The sequence below is a fragment of the Trachemys scripta genome, chromosome 11, assembly GCF_013100865.1.
Source record: "Trachemys scripta elegans isolate TJP31775 chromosome 11, CAS_Tse_1.0, whole genome shotgun sequence".
NCBI classification, from domain to species: domain Eukaryota; kingdom Metazoa; phylum Chordata; order Testudines; family Emydidae; genus Trachemys; species Trachemys scripta.
Genome location: NC_048308.1, coordinates 12,538,960 through 12,551,664, shown reverse-complemented (window position 1 = coordinate 12,551,664; position 12,705 = coordinate 12,538,960). Strand labels below are relative to the sequence as shown.

The following is a 12,705-nucleotide window of genomic DNA, read 5'->3' as shown; positions in this document are numbered from 1 at the left end:
CCTCCCCCTCTGGATCCTGACAGCCCAGAAGCGAAAACATGATCACTTTCAAAGTTGCCAGAATTACCCCCTTCTGAAACTTCTGGCCAGCTCTTTGTACATGCGGCTAGTGGGGTTGTTTTAAGGCGTCTCCTTGGGAGGTTGCGTTACTTTTTTCTAACACTGGGGTGACATCTCCGTCTGAACCCCTGGAACAGGGGCACTTTGCGCCCATAAGTCAGTGGGGGAGGATAAAAATACCAACAGGCCTGTTGTGTTAAAAAGCCACATCAGTTCACACTGCCTCCGCCTTAAGACTGGCTGCAAGATTCGAACTAAATAAATAGACTCGTTATGAGTATGAAGTTTCTATTCAGAGTTCTACCGTTGTTTTCTGCGAACACCTAGGGCTCTCCAGGTATATTTTATGCACGCGGTGGGCTTAATAAAAGTTGCGTGCTTGGTTTTATAAATTGGATCACACACATTGAGCCGAGGCATTTTTGCTACACTGTGGTTCCAGACCCTGTGTGGTAAACGCACATACACTCGGGAAAAAGCCAGTAATTATTATAGTTACATATTGAACCAAAACTTAAAATATGAACGCTATACTTATCCTCAGTAACCTATGATTACATTTATTTTCTATAATTTCCTATCCTTCCTGTGTACTCATGCCTGCCCCAGAGTTTTGCCAAATTCAAACCGTTGCATTGTGAAGACAAGACAAAGGGAGGGGGGTGAAATAACCCAAGGAACCAGAAAGGTGAGGAAGCATTTAGTTCAACTGATGCACTGAGAGGAAGGGCTGGGTCAATGTTTAATACGCACACTCACAAATCAGTATATGAAAGGGAGGAAAAGCCCGGAGAAGTCTTTTGAAAAAAAAAATCACAATGAAGAAACCAAATAAAATGTGCAAACCCAGGACAAAAAAATGCAAACAGTGCGGCGTGCTCTCTAAGCCACCGGCCAAAAGCTCCCGATGTGCTTGGCGATTTCATGGCACAATCATCGGGACACACAATTACCACTGACTTCACACATTAAAAAGTGGCCACAAAGCAACCAGCCAAATTAAAACTGACTTCTCCTCTTAATATGATGGTCTGTTGAGAACAGAATTTACCCATCTGGTCATACTGTTAATTCAATGGCCGTCTTATGGCCTCCCTCCCGCCCCCATGAAATAATTTCCGGGTTTGGTTTTTTTTTTTTTTTTTTTTTTTTTTTTAAGTCCCTTAAGTGACTGAATTTACTTTAAAATTGAAATGGCTGAGATAAAGGCTGAGGACAGAGTGAAAGTACCATTCATTAGGAGATGCTGCTAAGCAACCGACTGCAAAGTAATGATCGTTTTCACTCTAGTTCTCTTCTTCTAGCCTCTGTATCCTGCCCTGGAAAAAAAAAAACTCCTCTGTGGAAATTCAATATGGGACGAGACTGATCTCAAGGAGCTGTCAAACAAATTCCTTTTCAACACGTTCTGGAGTCCTAAACATCCAGAAGGCTGCATGACATTTTCCTGAAGGTGTAGCTGATGTGTTATGATGAGGTGGGGTTTATATCCTGTAAAAAAGCAAAAGGAAAAAAAAAGAAAAGGGGGGAGGGGAAAGCAGAGGACGACGACGACTGAGGCATGATTTAGATATTCAAAAAGGAGGGTTTTTTTAAGACAGTAGCTCCGATTTCTAAAGGATTGAATTTGGAACTAAAAATGGATTAACACTTTCTGTAAGGGTGTTTAGCCCATCTCTGTCCTAATCAATTAAAAAACCCATAAATAATCAAGCTGTGACTATATATGTACATATATATACACACAAAGTAAATAAGAACAACCAGCCTGTATCCTGAACACAGTCTACACTTTATTTCAGACTACAGCTTTCTGAACATAATAAAATCTTTGGCTTGTAGCGGCGGGTTCAGGCTCGCAGTCAGTGGATCCAATTCTTCGGGGGGGGGGGGGGGGGGGCAGACGGAAATTCACACGAAAAATAAAAGAAAAATTCGAGAGTCAGACATTTACTTAAAAACAAGAGGCAACGACATCAGAAAAAGAAAACAAAAAAAAAAAACAAACAAAAGAGAGACAGAGAGGAAGAGAAACTGTCCAGCAAATGGAGATCGCTACACATATTTCTTACCTGAAATTAAATATATACAAGGTCATATGATGTTTGGCTATATAGAGATAATTTTTGTAAGTGTTCGGGTTTTTTTTTTAATTGGAGTCCTTATACTATGGATAGACAATAGATTTGATTTTAAATAGCACCTGTCCAAAGTCCCCTTCAGTATGTCACTTTCCACTGTTAAGTCCTTTTTATTTTATTTTCCTTTCCTGGCAATAATAATAATAATAATTAATAATAATCAATGCGGGCTGGGGGGGGTGCTGATTATTCGCTCTCCTCTTTGTCCTGCACCGTGGTCGTGGAATGGTTGTACAGTCCCTGGGCCATGAGATGAAGAGCCAGGCCGTTCTTGATGCCCGTGGCTTTCTTGATTTTGGCCCGCTTGTTCTGGAACCAGATCTTGATCTGGGATTCGTTCAGACTGAGTTCCTGGGCCAGGGTCTGCCGCCTCTGCTCCGTGATGTAGCGGTTGGCCTGGAACTCCGCCTTGAGTCTCTGCAGCTGCTCGGCAGTGAAGGCTGTTCTAGGCCGCTTGTCCTCCTTCTCGTTCTTCTTCTTCTTCAGTTTCCGGGTCCGCGGACCTAAGGACAGAGACCGACAGAAACATGGGGAGTGGGCGGGGGGCGAGGGAGAGGAGGAGGAGAGAAGGGGGGGAACTGTTTGAAATTCATCCTTGGATGTAAAATGTGCGATCCCTCCGTTCCTCACCCCTGGGAAAAGCGTCCTCCTCACTGAGCGCAGCCCCCCCCCCTTCCCCAGCATTTGCTTTACTCCCAGACCCCCCTTCTGCCCTGTCCTTGATTGGGATCAGTTTGCAATAAAAATGGCCGACTTATTGATTTCTCCCCCCTCCCCCAAAAAACAGGCAGCTAAAAGCAGGCCATCAAATTGCTTTCTATAGTGGGCGATTAGGGGTTTCTTTGGGGGAAGGGGGTTTCTTCCCCCCCCCCAACCACAGTGTAATTCGGTTTTGTGTTCAGAAGAAAGGATAAATGGGCGGGGGGAGGGGAACATGGCAAGTTAAAAACAGCAGTGGCACTAGGGTTTTCGCAGTTAATTCGCATTATAGAGGGACCCTACGCGCAAAATTCGCCGAGTTGTGCCCCTAGATAAACATATTAAGGGCATAATGAGCTTCGGCGCTGATTTAAAAGGACCAAATAATCTGCCCAAAATAATAACTAATAGGAGGTGATCTAATGTATCATCACTAGTCTATTTGTGAGACACTTTATTTGTGTTACTCCAAATCTAGTCTCTGTGGCGTAGGTAAGAAAATCTGTTTTGTTTGGGCAAAACTGGATAAATCAAAACATGTATCGTCGTAGATCGTGACATTACAAATCTTTGTATTTGTCCCCCCACACACACACACCCCTCCCCGCTTCAAAGGTCTGAAACACACGCGGGGATGAAAATATAAAACTCACTGATGTGCCCCAACAAACTCCATTCCACTCGTAGGATTTTTTTAAAGCAAAAGTATCATGACAGGCCAGACAGCGAAGAAACAGACTGTCTGCAGATTCTATGTTTTAATTTAAAATTCCGGATCCGAGAGCTACAATAAACCCCCGCGAATATTTAGACCGAAAATTTAACGTTGTGCAAAACTGTGTGAATTAATCAGAGATATCCCCTGCCGTTCTGCAAACCTGACAGGAGGCGCAGAAGACATCACCTTTCCTTTTTCGGTCAAGTCTGAACGCCTGATCCTGCGAAAATACCCCATTTGGCCCCATGTGACTGTCCTCTACTAATCCGTTACAAAAGAAAACGAATTCTATCTCGGGTGTCCCATCGAGCTTCTTTTTGGGGTGGCTATTGGGGAGGGTTGTACCAGAGCGCGCCCCATTTGCAAAGAGGGCACAGTCAAGACGAAGAGACGCCGTTGCACAAAAGATAGACACACACACACACATACTGCGCCACGCTATCTCAGGGGGGTTCCGTTAACCCAAGGAGTTGGAACAGCAAACTGCAGTTCCTTTGCGGAGCGCGCACCTCCACACCCCTCTGATAAATACATTCAAACTACTAACTGAAGCCGGAAGGATTGCTCCACCGCTCTAGGGTGCGTTGGGCTAGCTGGAAGAAAAGTGCCGCTATAATCTAAACTGTCCCCGCGTTCCTGGAAAATCCACCACCACCTTGCTCAGTTTGGTTGAACACGAATTTTAGACCAGCCCTGTAGAGAAATGCAAATACTTCCCCTGCCGCCTACTGTGTTCGTGTAAACTAATACTAAAAACGATCACAATAAAGAATCGCCACCGTTAATGAACAAGCTCATTCTTGATCGCTCCTGTTTTCAGGAGAGTAAATGGTATTTATTCTATCACTTGTCCGAGTGACTTTTCAAATCCATTGGCTTTATAGATGTTAATTGAACTGAAAATCTCTCTCCTCTCCCTTTCCCTCTATTTCTAAAGAGGAGAAGTGGGGATATTATAATGAATACGGGAAAACGCACATTTGTATCCGTGTGGAATGCGTTTTAAATGGATTGCAGACAGTGTGTATTTCAGTTCTGACTCTCTCGGCATGACACTTGGATCATCCGAATGAGTTACTTCTCCTGTTTATAGTCTCATTGGAAACCCTCCCCTTATTAATGGTCAGATCAGGCTTTTCAGGCCTTTCTTTAAAGGTATAAATGCAAACCTCTGAACTTTAAACGCCAATAGTATGTGTGGGCATAAAAATAAAAGGCTCCGGAATAAGGCAAGGTAAATGCTTAGAGCTGATATGTAGTCATCTAGAAACCGAATAATAAAGGGTAAGTCTAAGAGGATCGAAAGCATAAGGCTGGGTTTGCAGGCTGTTGCATTTTGACTTCCAAACAAATTCTGTGAAAGGTTTTTTTTTTTTAGGGAGGAATTTAAAACAATTTCTGAAAACCTCAAGGTTTTGATCCAAAGCAGGTCAACAGCTGGGGAGTCCAAATTTTAGGAAGACAGCCACCCCACCCCCCCTCCCTGATACCTATGGGAGGAAGACAGCAGGCTTCCTAGCTGAGAGTAGGCCTAAAGCTCATCTCAGGGCTGGTTGGTTTGTCTCAGAGATCTCAGGGCACGTTTAGGGAACATGGGGGAATAGATTTTAATATATATGAATCCCTGCTTTATCCAGTTTACTAAAGGGGGGGTGGATTTAATAAATCACATTATCTCGTGGTTGTGCCAGACCCTGCAGAGGCTGCTCTGCAAAAATTACACCGATCTGATCTCAGTTCCTTTCCCCTTGGAAACTGAAATTTAGCATTGTAATAAAACAGCAATTCTGAATGGGGTGGGGGGTGAGGATATATACACTTAGCCCTAGATACAGTTTGGATACACTCAGCCCCTGGTCTAGCCAGACCTACACCACATACTAGTCAGGAGAACACAGGGCCAGACCCAAACACAACAAAGGGAACGGTGCACATTCCCAGAGGAGCTTTCTGGGACTGGGTGCCAGAGAGGAGATTTTGCAAAAGGAAAGTGTAAAATACTTCGCATGTGGCGGCATTGGGAAACGGTAATAAAATCATTGCCCTGCCCGGGGCCCAGAGCTAGGAAGGCAAGAGCCTGACAGCTCAATCACTCAATCAATCCGTTTAGTCAATCAAACTGGCTTTTCTGAGTTTCAAGTAGCTGGACGTGTCAATAACAGTGGGATCTAGATGACTCGGGCTGATAGCAGCAAATTGATCACTTTCCGTGGAAGGAGCTAATAAAGGGAAGGAGCACAAGAGAGCGCGAGTTACGGCTAGCCACCAGCCGGGCATTTGGGCTAACTCGCCCCTCCTTTGCCTTCCCCAGCCCTGGCCCTTGCGCCCGCCAAAGTGGGTTGATTCTTATTCTGTTTTATTATTAAGTTTACTCTCCCCGACCTCGGCCGGTTTGGGCGAGGGTTTGCGGACAGAGACGCTGTCTCGTTGGGGAACTTGGGATTTTCCCGGAGCGGTCTGATCTACATTCCTCCCCTCTAGCCACAAGCTGGACTGGGAGGTAATTCTGGGAGACCCTTTAAAAGTGACCCGGATCACCTGATTTGTTCCATGTAAACAGCATTAAAACAAGGAAATGGAACGCTAAAAGGACTCGAATGAAAATAACAAGCAGCAGCAGAAATATCTCCGGTCCAACCCGGGAAATCTGATCTTGTTTTTTCCTTTTCAGAATCTTTTCTTCCCATCTTTTTGGGAGGGGGTGGGGGAATAAATTCCCCCAAACAATAGCAGATATTATCCGTAAGAAAAGAAAACTCCTTAGCCGCTAAAAACTAGAAGGAACACAACCCCGCTTGTCAATATGCGACCTAGAGGCCTGGTTTTCTTTTGCTCTCAGAGAGGCCTATTTTGCTTTCCCATAACAGAAACATTTTTCCCTGAAAGCATTTTTCTCTCCCCCCTTCTGCCTTTCAGAACCGTACCTCACCCCCAACACCCCTTCAAATATATAATACGTTCAACATGTGTCTCTGATCTCCCCCTCCCATTCCCCCCCCCACTCATCAGCACACAATAAAAATAAAAAATCTACTGCCTCGCTTCACAGCTACTGTATCTGTAACCCCAACGCAGAATCCGAATAAAAAGCCCCAGATCGCTCCTCCTGCCTCAGAATTCGGGGTTTTATAAAGGCGGAGGGGGGGAAGATGGGGCACGGGGGAAAGATTTCCCCATGCGCCCCCCCCCCCAATAATTTAACCCGAGCGCGAAGGGCTTGGCTGTGTGACCCAAACACCCCCACGCTAGGAATAGGCCCCTAAAGCAAAATCGAGCTATATTATTGATCTATGTTTTTTTTTTAAAAAATAATCTTAAGACACTAAAGAAGGGAGGGGGGCTGGGGAAAGGAAAAAAAAAGCTGTAATAGCTAACAGATGTGATCAGCGAAGTGGTTCTTACCCGAAGATGGTCTGTCTGAATACCTAGTGCAGTAAACCCAGGCAGGCCATACTAGAGGCTGTTGAGAATCGCTCTTTACAACAGGTCCTCCATTATTAGAGCCCATGAGCAGGATGGCGGGGTTGGCGTGTTCCCCATACTTCGCCGGGTTAGTTCCACTCCCTTCGGAGGGTGGCTTGGCTGCCGCTACCGCTGCTGCTACCGCTGCTGCCGCGGCGGGGTTCGCTTTAGAGGCAGCAGCTGCAGCAGGAGGCGCCGAGGAGGAGCTGTCGGGGTTACAGTTTGAATCCGGGCAAAGGAGAGAGGACGGGTTGGATGGCCTCGTTATCAGTGGGTTGACGTTTTCTCTACCTGATGTCTGACCGCGATCTCGGTCTCTGTCCCGGCCGCCGCCTCCACCACCTCCTCCTGCTGCGGCTCCGCCGACGATCAGGAGCGTCTCTTTCTTGCAGCCAAAGTCCGGCCTCAAGATGTTGTCAATGAAAAAGTTGGTGGTGCGGTGCTGCTGCGGCTGCGGCTGGTGGTGGTGGGGCATGGGCAGGATGCAGGGCGCTGCAGGCGAGGAAGGCGCGTGGCTGGGGGAGACGGGGACGCTTTCTCCATCGCTGCCGCTGCTGGTGGTGGTAGTTGTTGTAGCAGAGTCTCGGTGACTTTTACTGTCCGGCTGCTCTTCCATAATCAGCCCCCGCCACGGAGATCGCTGCCTTTCCCTCCCCCCCACACACACACTTTTTATTCCCACCCCAGTGGGTGGTGGGGTGAAAAAAAAATACAAATAAAATCCACTTGTTGGCTTGGATCTGATCTAGAGAGATGGGTTGGTGGTTGGTTTGTTTTAAAGACAGCTATATCCAAAAATACTGAGACACTGGAGCGAATTGGGTTTTGGATTTTTTTTGCAGTTACCTTCTATTTCCACCACCACCCAATAAAATAAAATAACAAAGCCGCTCCCCCCCCACACCCGCCCCCCCTAATCGCCTTTAAAATCTACCCATCTTCCTACAAATACTGTAGGTTTTGATTTCCCCAAGTGTCATACTCTGCTTTGCCCACAGATCAGGCTTGGCAGAGCCTTTAAGCGCCAGCTTGCACAGCGCCTGGATATTTTTTTTTTAATTTTTTTTAAGCAAATCTCTGACAGCTCCGATCTTTGCAACAAACTCTCCCTAAAAAATCGCTCAGCCACACTTTTTTCATTCGAACCGGAAGCACGTGAGGCTGGCCCGCACGTGGAACGAGCCAATGGGGAGCGGGAGATCTCTCTGACACCCCTGACGTCCGCCAATCGCATGCCTTGGAACTTTGCGGATAAATAATCCATGGGGTTGGATAAATCAGAGGGAGGTCAGCGCTCTTCCCTGCGCATCCATTCCAGACCCTGCTCCCACCCACCCCTGCCTGGGGCTGTTTATTTATTTATATTTGCTGTAAGCAACTATAAAATCAACTCCATAAACAACTTGTTCAAGTAATGTAGGATTATGTACGTGTTTCACCCATGCGACAAGCAGGCATTGGAAGCGTTGATGGCAAATACTTTGTAAAAGTGATTTTCTCTTTCTTTCTTTCTTTCTTTCTTTCTTTCTTTCTTTCTTTCTCAAAAACTCCTCTCCACTTTATTTTCCGTGTTATTATTGTCGGAGGACAAGTTATTAAAGAGAGAGAGAGTTGGTTGTCTTGATTTGTCTCATGTTGAAACTTTTTTAAAAGAAAAAAAGTAATTGTAAAATTGCGGTGTTTTTTTTTATTTTGTTTTTTCCTGAATGTTATTAGACAGGTTAGATATGAATTTGTGACATCCTTTTTTGCAACAGTAGATGAGGTTCTCAGGGGTTCTACTGAACTAGACATGTAGGTTACATGTATTAACAAAAAACAGTGGATCTATACAGTTTTCCAGAGCTAATAATTTCTAAAAAATAATTTGGAAGTAGCTTAACCTCAATGTTAGCGTTTGAGTTAATACTCCAGGAACACAAACCCTGTGATTCAAAATGCTCGTGCACAGTTTTTGCTAATGTTTATTTATTTTCCCACCTGTGACGGACAAGTTTATAAACATTTAAACACATAACGCTTATAATCATTTTGTTCCATAACCAGTGGAATTAAAACATAACTGACATGTGGTGAATTCAGTGTTGGCTTAGAGTTGGGCGTATTTTGAAGATGTATGAATGAATACAAAGTTACAAAATTACTACACTTCCACTTCCTATATTACCTTATTTAAACTAGCTATTCGTCGTCTTTTTTTTTCAAGTTCAGTTGCCCGACTGCTTTTACACAAAATAATTCAAACAGTGTTATTTAATCAAAACAAACTGTAGAAATCGGCCGTTTTCTGATTATATTTGCAGGCATTATTTATAACTGTCCTTTGTCATTTTGTTTTTCACATGATGGTTTGAAATAGTATTTCCCAGGTCTGGTCTTTTCTGACGTCGCACGAAAGTTTGCACCGCAAGCGACAGATGAAATGTTGTCTTGATGTTAGGAATGAATTCTAAAAACAAATTGCAGATGGAGTGGGTCAGAGACTCGAGGTTCGGACTTGCAAGGATGCAGAATTGGTGTCTACATCTGTTTCAGCCGCTCACAAACATTACACACCTTCGGGTCTGCAGGGATAACTAACTGGGACCATGTTTACAGAGGTTTGCGTCACGTGACGTGATTTTTTTTTATTATTATTAAATAACTCCCTGTTCCCTTCACTGATTGACTAGTAATTTAGAAATCCGCTTTGATCGTTTCAATCTCGCTTTGCTTTTTTTGAGTAAACCTGGTGGAGTCAGTCAAAGCAGCGAGCAGTCAGAGTCCTAACCCAGTGCTGACAAATAACTGAAGTTGCTTTGGACAGGGCTGCAGGGCGTTTGGATGGGACTACATAAACCAGAAGGGTGTAATTGAAAGAGGTCATTGTTACCAATAATTGAATTCGACACCTCACAGTGTCCGATGCTTTTCGGGGAGCTGTTTTGTGTGTGTGTGTGTGTGTGTATATATATATACACACACACACACACAAGGCACAGTTGGTTATTTTCCATATAGGGGAAACATTCCAAATTGTTACCTCCAGCCACACAATCCCTTCTAAAATAATAGCTGGCATAACACAATCAGCGGTGGAATCAATACCCTGATCCCCAATTAAATGAATGTTAAAGCCCCATGCATTCACAATATCAGATCATTTACTCGCACCGAAATTGGGTTTATTTATATTTAAGTTAGCAAAATTGAAATCTTTATCCCAAAAGCGAGCGTGGGTACTTAATTAAATTCTAATTAGGACACTATCAATATCCCATTTAGCCACGTAGCCTTTGTGAGCTTCAGTCCCTTTCAGAGCTGTAAATGGGTGCTGGCTGCCTTATCTCGCCTGCAAGAGACGCCTTGAGAAGGGCTGCAAAAGATAATTTATAGGTTTTAATTACTCTTCATTCCGCCTGATCAGCTTGGCGTTCATCACAGGACGGCGAATAAAACCTGGTCAAAAGCACTGTCACTATTCCCTGGCAAGACGCTTAATCAAAGTAAGCAGGGCCATATTACACGCTGCGAGCTCCTCCACGTAATTTCCCAGCTGCTGATAAAGCTAGTTGAATAATGCTGCAGTCCTTTGGAGACACCATTTACAGAAATGACTTTATTGACGGCTTAACGTCGGTAATTCATTTTACCTTTCATGTATTGGGAGCCCGGATTTGTTACAGTAATGGGATGATAAATGCGCTGGCGGCCTATAGCTTTTATTATTGAATACAATACACACACCCATCTTTAAATGTTCCAAAATTGGGTTAAAAGGGAGGGGGGGGAAGAGAGCGATCGAAGGCTTTAACTATTTCATTTTCTTTTTTGTGTGAATATGGGGGGGTGGGACTAGCTAGTCTCGAATGCTTCCCCCTCCTCATCTAGAAAAGAATTTATTCTGGATTTTAGCGGATTGTATATAAATCGAGTAGGTTTGTGTGTGGATAAGGGTGGGTGTGTGTCATAGGGGATGAGTGAGGAGGGGGCTGGTGCTAAAGGAAGAGACTAAGTATATTTCAAAGCTTGGTATTTTTCTACCACTATCAAATAGAGATAGATAGATTAGATTAGATATTCCACGCTGGCTAGCAGATAGTCACAGCAATGGAAGTAATATGGCTACACATTATCTTAAAGCAGGAACTACAAATCCCTTGTTATATAAGTCCAGACGGAAAGTTCCCTCCTAACCCTACCTGTGTCATTTTAGTCCAGGCTGCATTTGTATCATCGTATTTTTCCGAGGGTGTTTTCTCAAACACATAGTACATAGAGAATGGTTTTTGGTTTTTGGTTTTTTTTTAAGGCACTCCAGTAGCACTTTTCCTTAGCCCATAAGTCTCCCTTTCAAATCACTTGGCGTATGGGTTGAATCCTATCTAATAATTTGGCGACATATTAATTGTGCCCTCGCTGTGATTTCGATCTAACGCCCAAAGCACATAAGGCGTTCTTGAAAAATAGAGCTCTATGTTTGGAAACATAGAAATCAGTGGTTTAAAATGATGGTGGGTTTCCTTTCTAAAATGCCCAGTATTTTTTTTTTTCTGTTTCATTTCCTCGATGAGTTTTTAGAGGAAAATGGGAAAATTATAACGCAAATTCTTGGGTGGATAAATAGATCAAAATGCGAGCAGGGGATGTTTTGACGTTTAAAAAGGGACTATGTAGGACTAGCTATCACAATCAAAATATTTGGGTAATGGGTGCTGATATAAATATCCCTTCTGCTTTCTAGGACAGTAGTTTGGAAGTAAATTGAGCTATAAGGGTAAATGCCATTTCTCTTTTTCGGTACATAATTAGCGCATTCCCATTTGTGTATGTGTGTGTTGGTGTGCATTGTCACTGCAACACAATGCAAGCCTTCAAGATTTGCAGCGTTTTTGAAAATTCTTCTTCTTCTGGTAATTATTATTATTGTTATTACAAACGTGCAAAAAACATTGTATTTCTCTCGATGTCTTATAGGAGGGAGAAAGTATATGAACGCATTTAATATACACTGTGATAATCCTATTTATAGGTCTAGATCAGATCTCGTTGGGGCCTTTGCTGAAGGACATAAATGAGTTGTTCTAATACAATAGATTTCATCCTTCCTACAGGGACTGGCTGACCAGAGGTTTTGTTAAAAGTGAATGCGAATAGATTTCTGCTACAAGTGCGGCATTATTATTATGAGCTGTAAGGTCAGACTATACATTCCGGGTCCCCAAAGCCTATAGACCCTGGGAAATGTGCGGGATATACCACGTCATTGTACCTGACAGTCTTTTCAATAGACTAATTCAATTATCGCTTGGGGATTCAGTCTTCATTTGAAAGCAATAATAGGAGTGTAATTCGTTTGTAAATAGATATCTGAAGCAGCCTCGCTATAAGCTGGGGGGGGGGACCTGGCTAATACCTATGGAATAAATGCATTGTTAGCGGTCCGGTGGTTAGTTTGATTTCAAATGATTACAGATCTCCCTGAGATCTCTCTAAACTGGTCAAGCCCCTTCTCTCTTAACGTCTCAGCTGGGGTGCACATAAGTAGCCAGATGGGAAAGGTCTATACTAACTATATGTTCAGAGAGTGTTTGTGTGCGATACAGTTATGAATCAATTATCAAGCACGGCCACTTCCACTCGCTA

General features: G+C 43.7%; 1 protein-coding gene across 1 annotated transcript; it reads right to left on the bottom strand.

The window, feature by feature from the left end:
* Positions 1–1,909: 1,909 nt before the first annotated feature.
* On the bottom strand, positions 1,910–7,933 carry EN1 (engrailed homeobox 1). The gene is made up of 2 exons (XM_034786054.1): positions 7,021–7,933; positions 1,910–2,704 (listed from the first exon to the last, which is right to left on the bottom strand). Exons 1-2 carry the CDS (start codon positions 7,694–7,696, stop codon positions 2,388–2,390), a joined length of 993 nt encoding a protein of 330 aa, XP_034641945.1. The 5' UTR covers positions 7,697–7,933; the 3' UTR covers positions 1,910–2,387.
* Between the last annotated feature and the right edge of the window lie 4,772 nt (positions 7,934–12,705).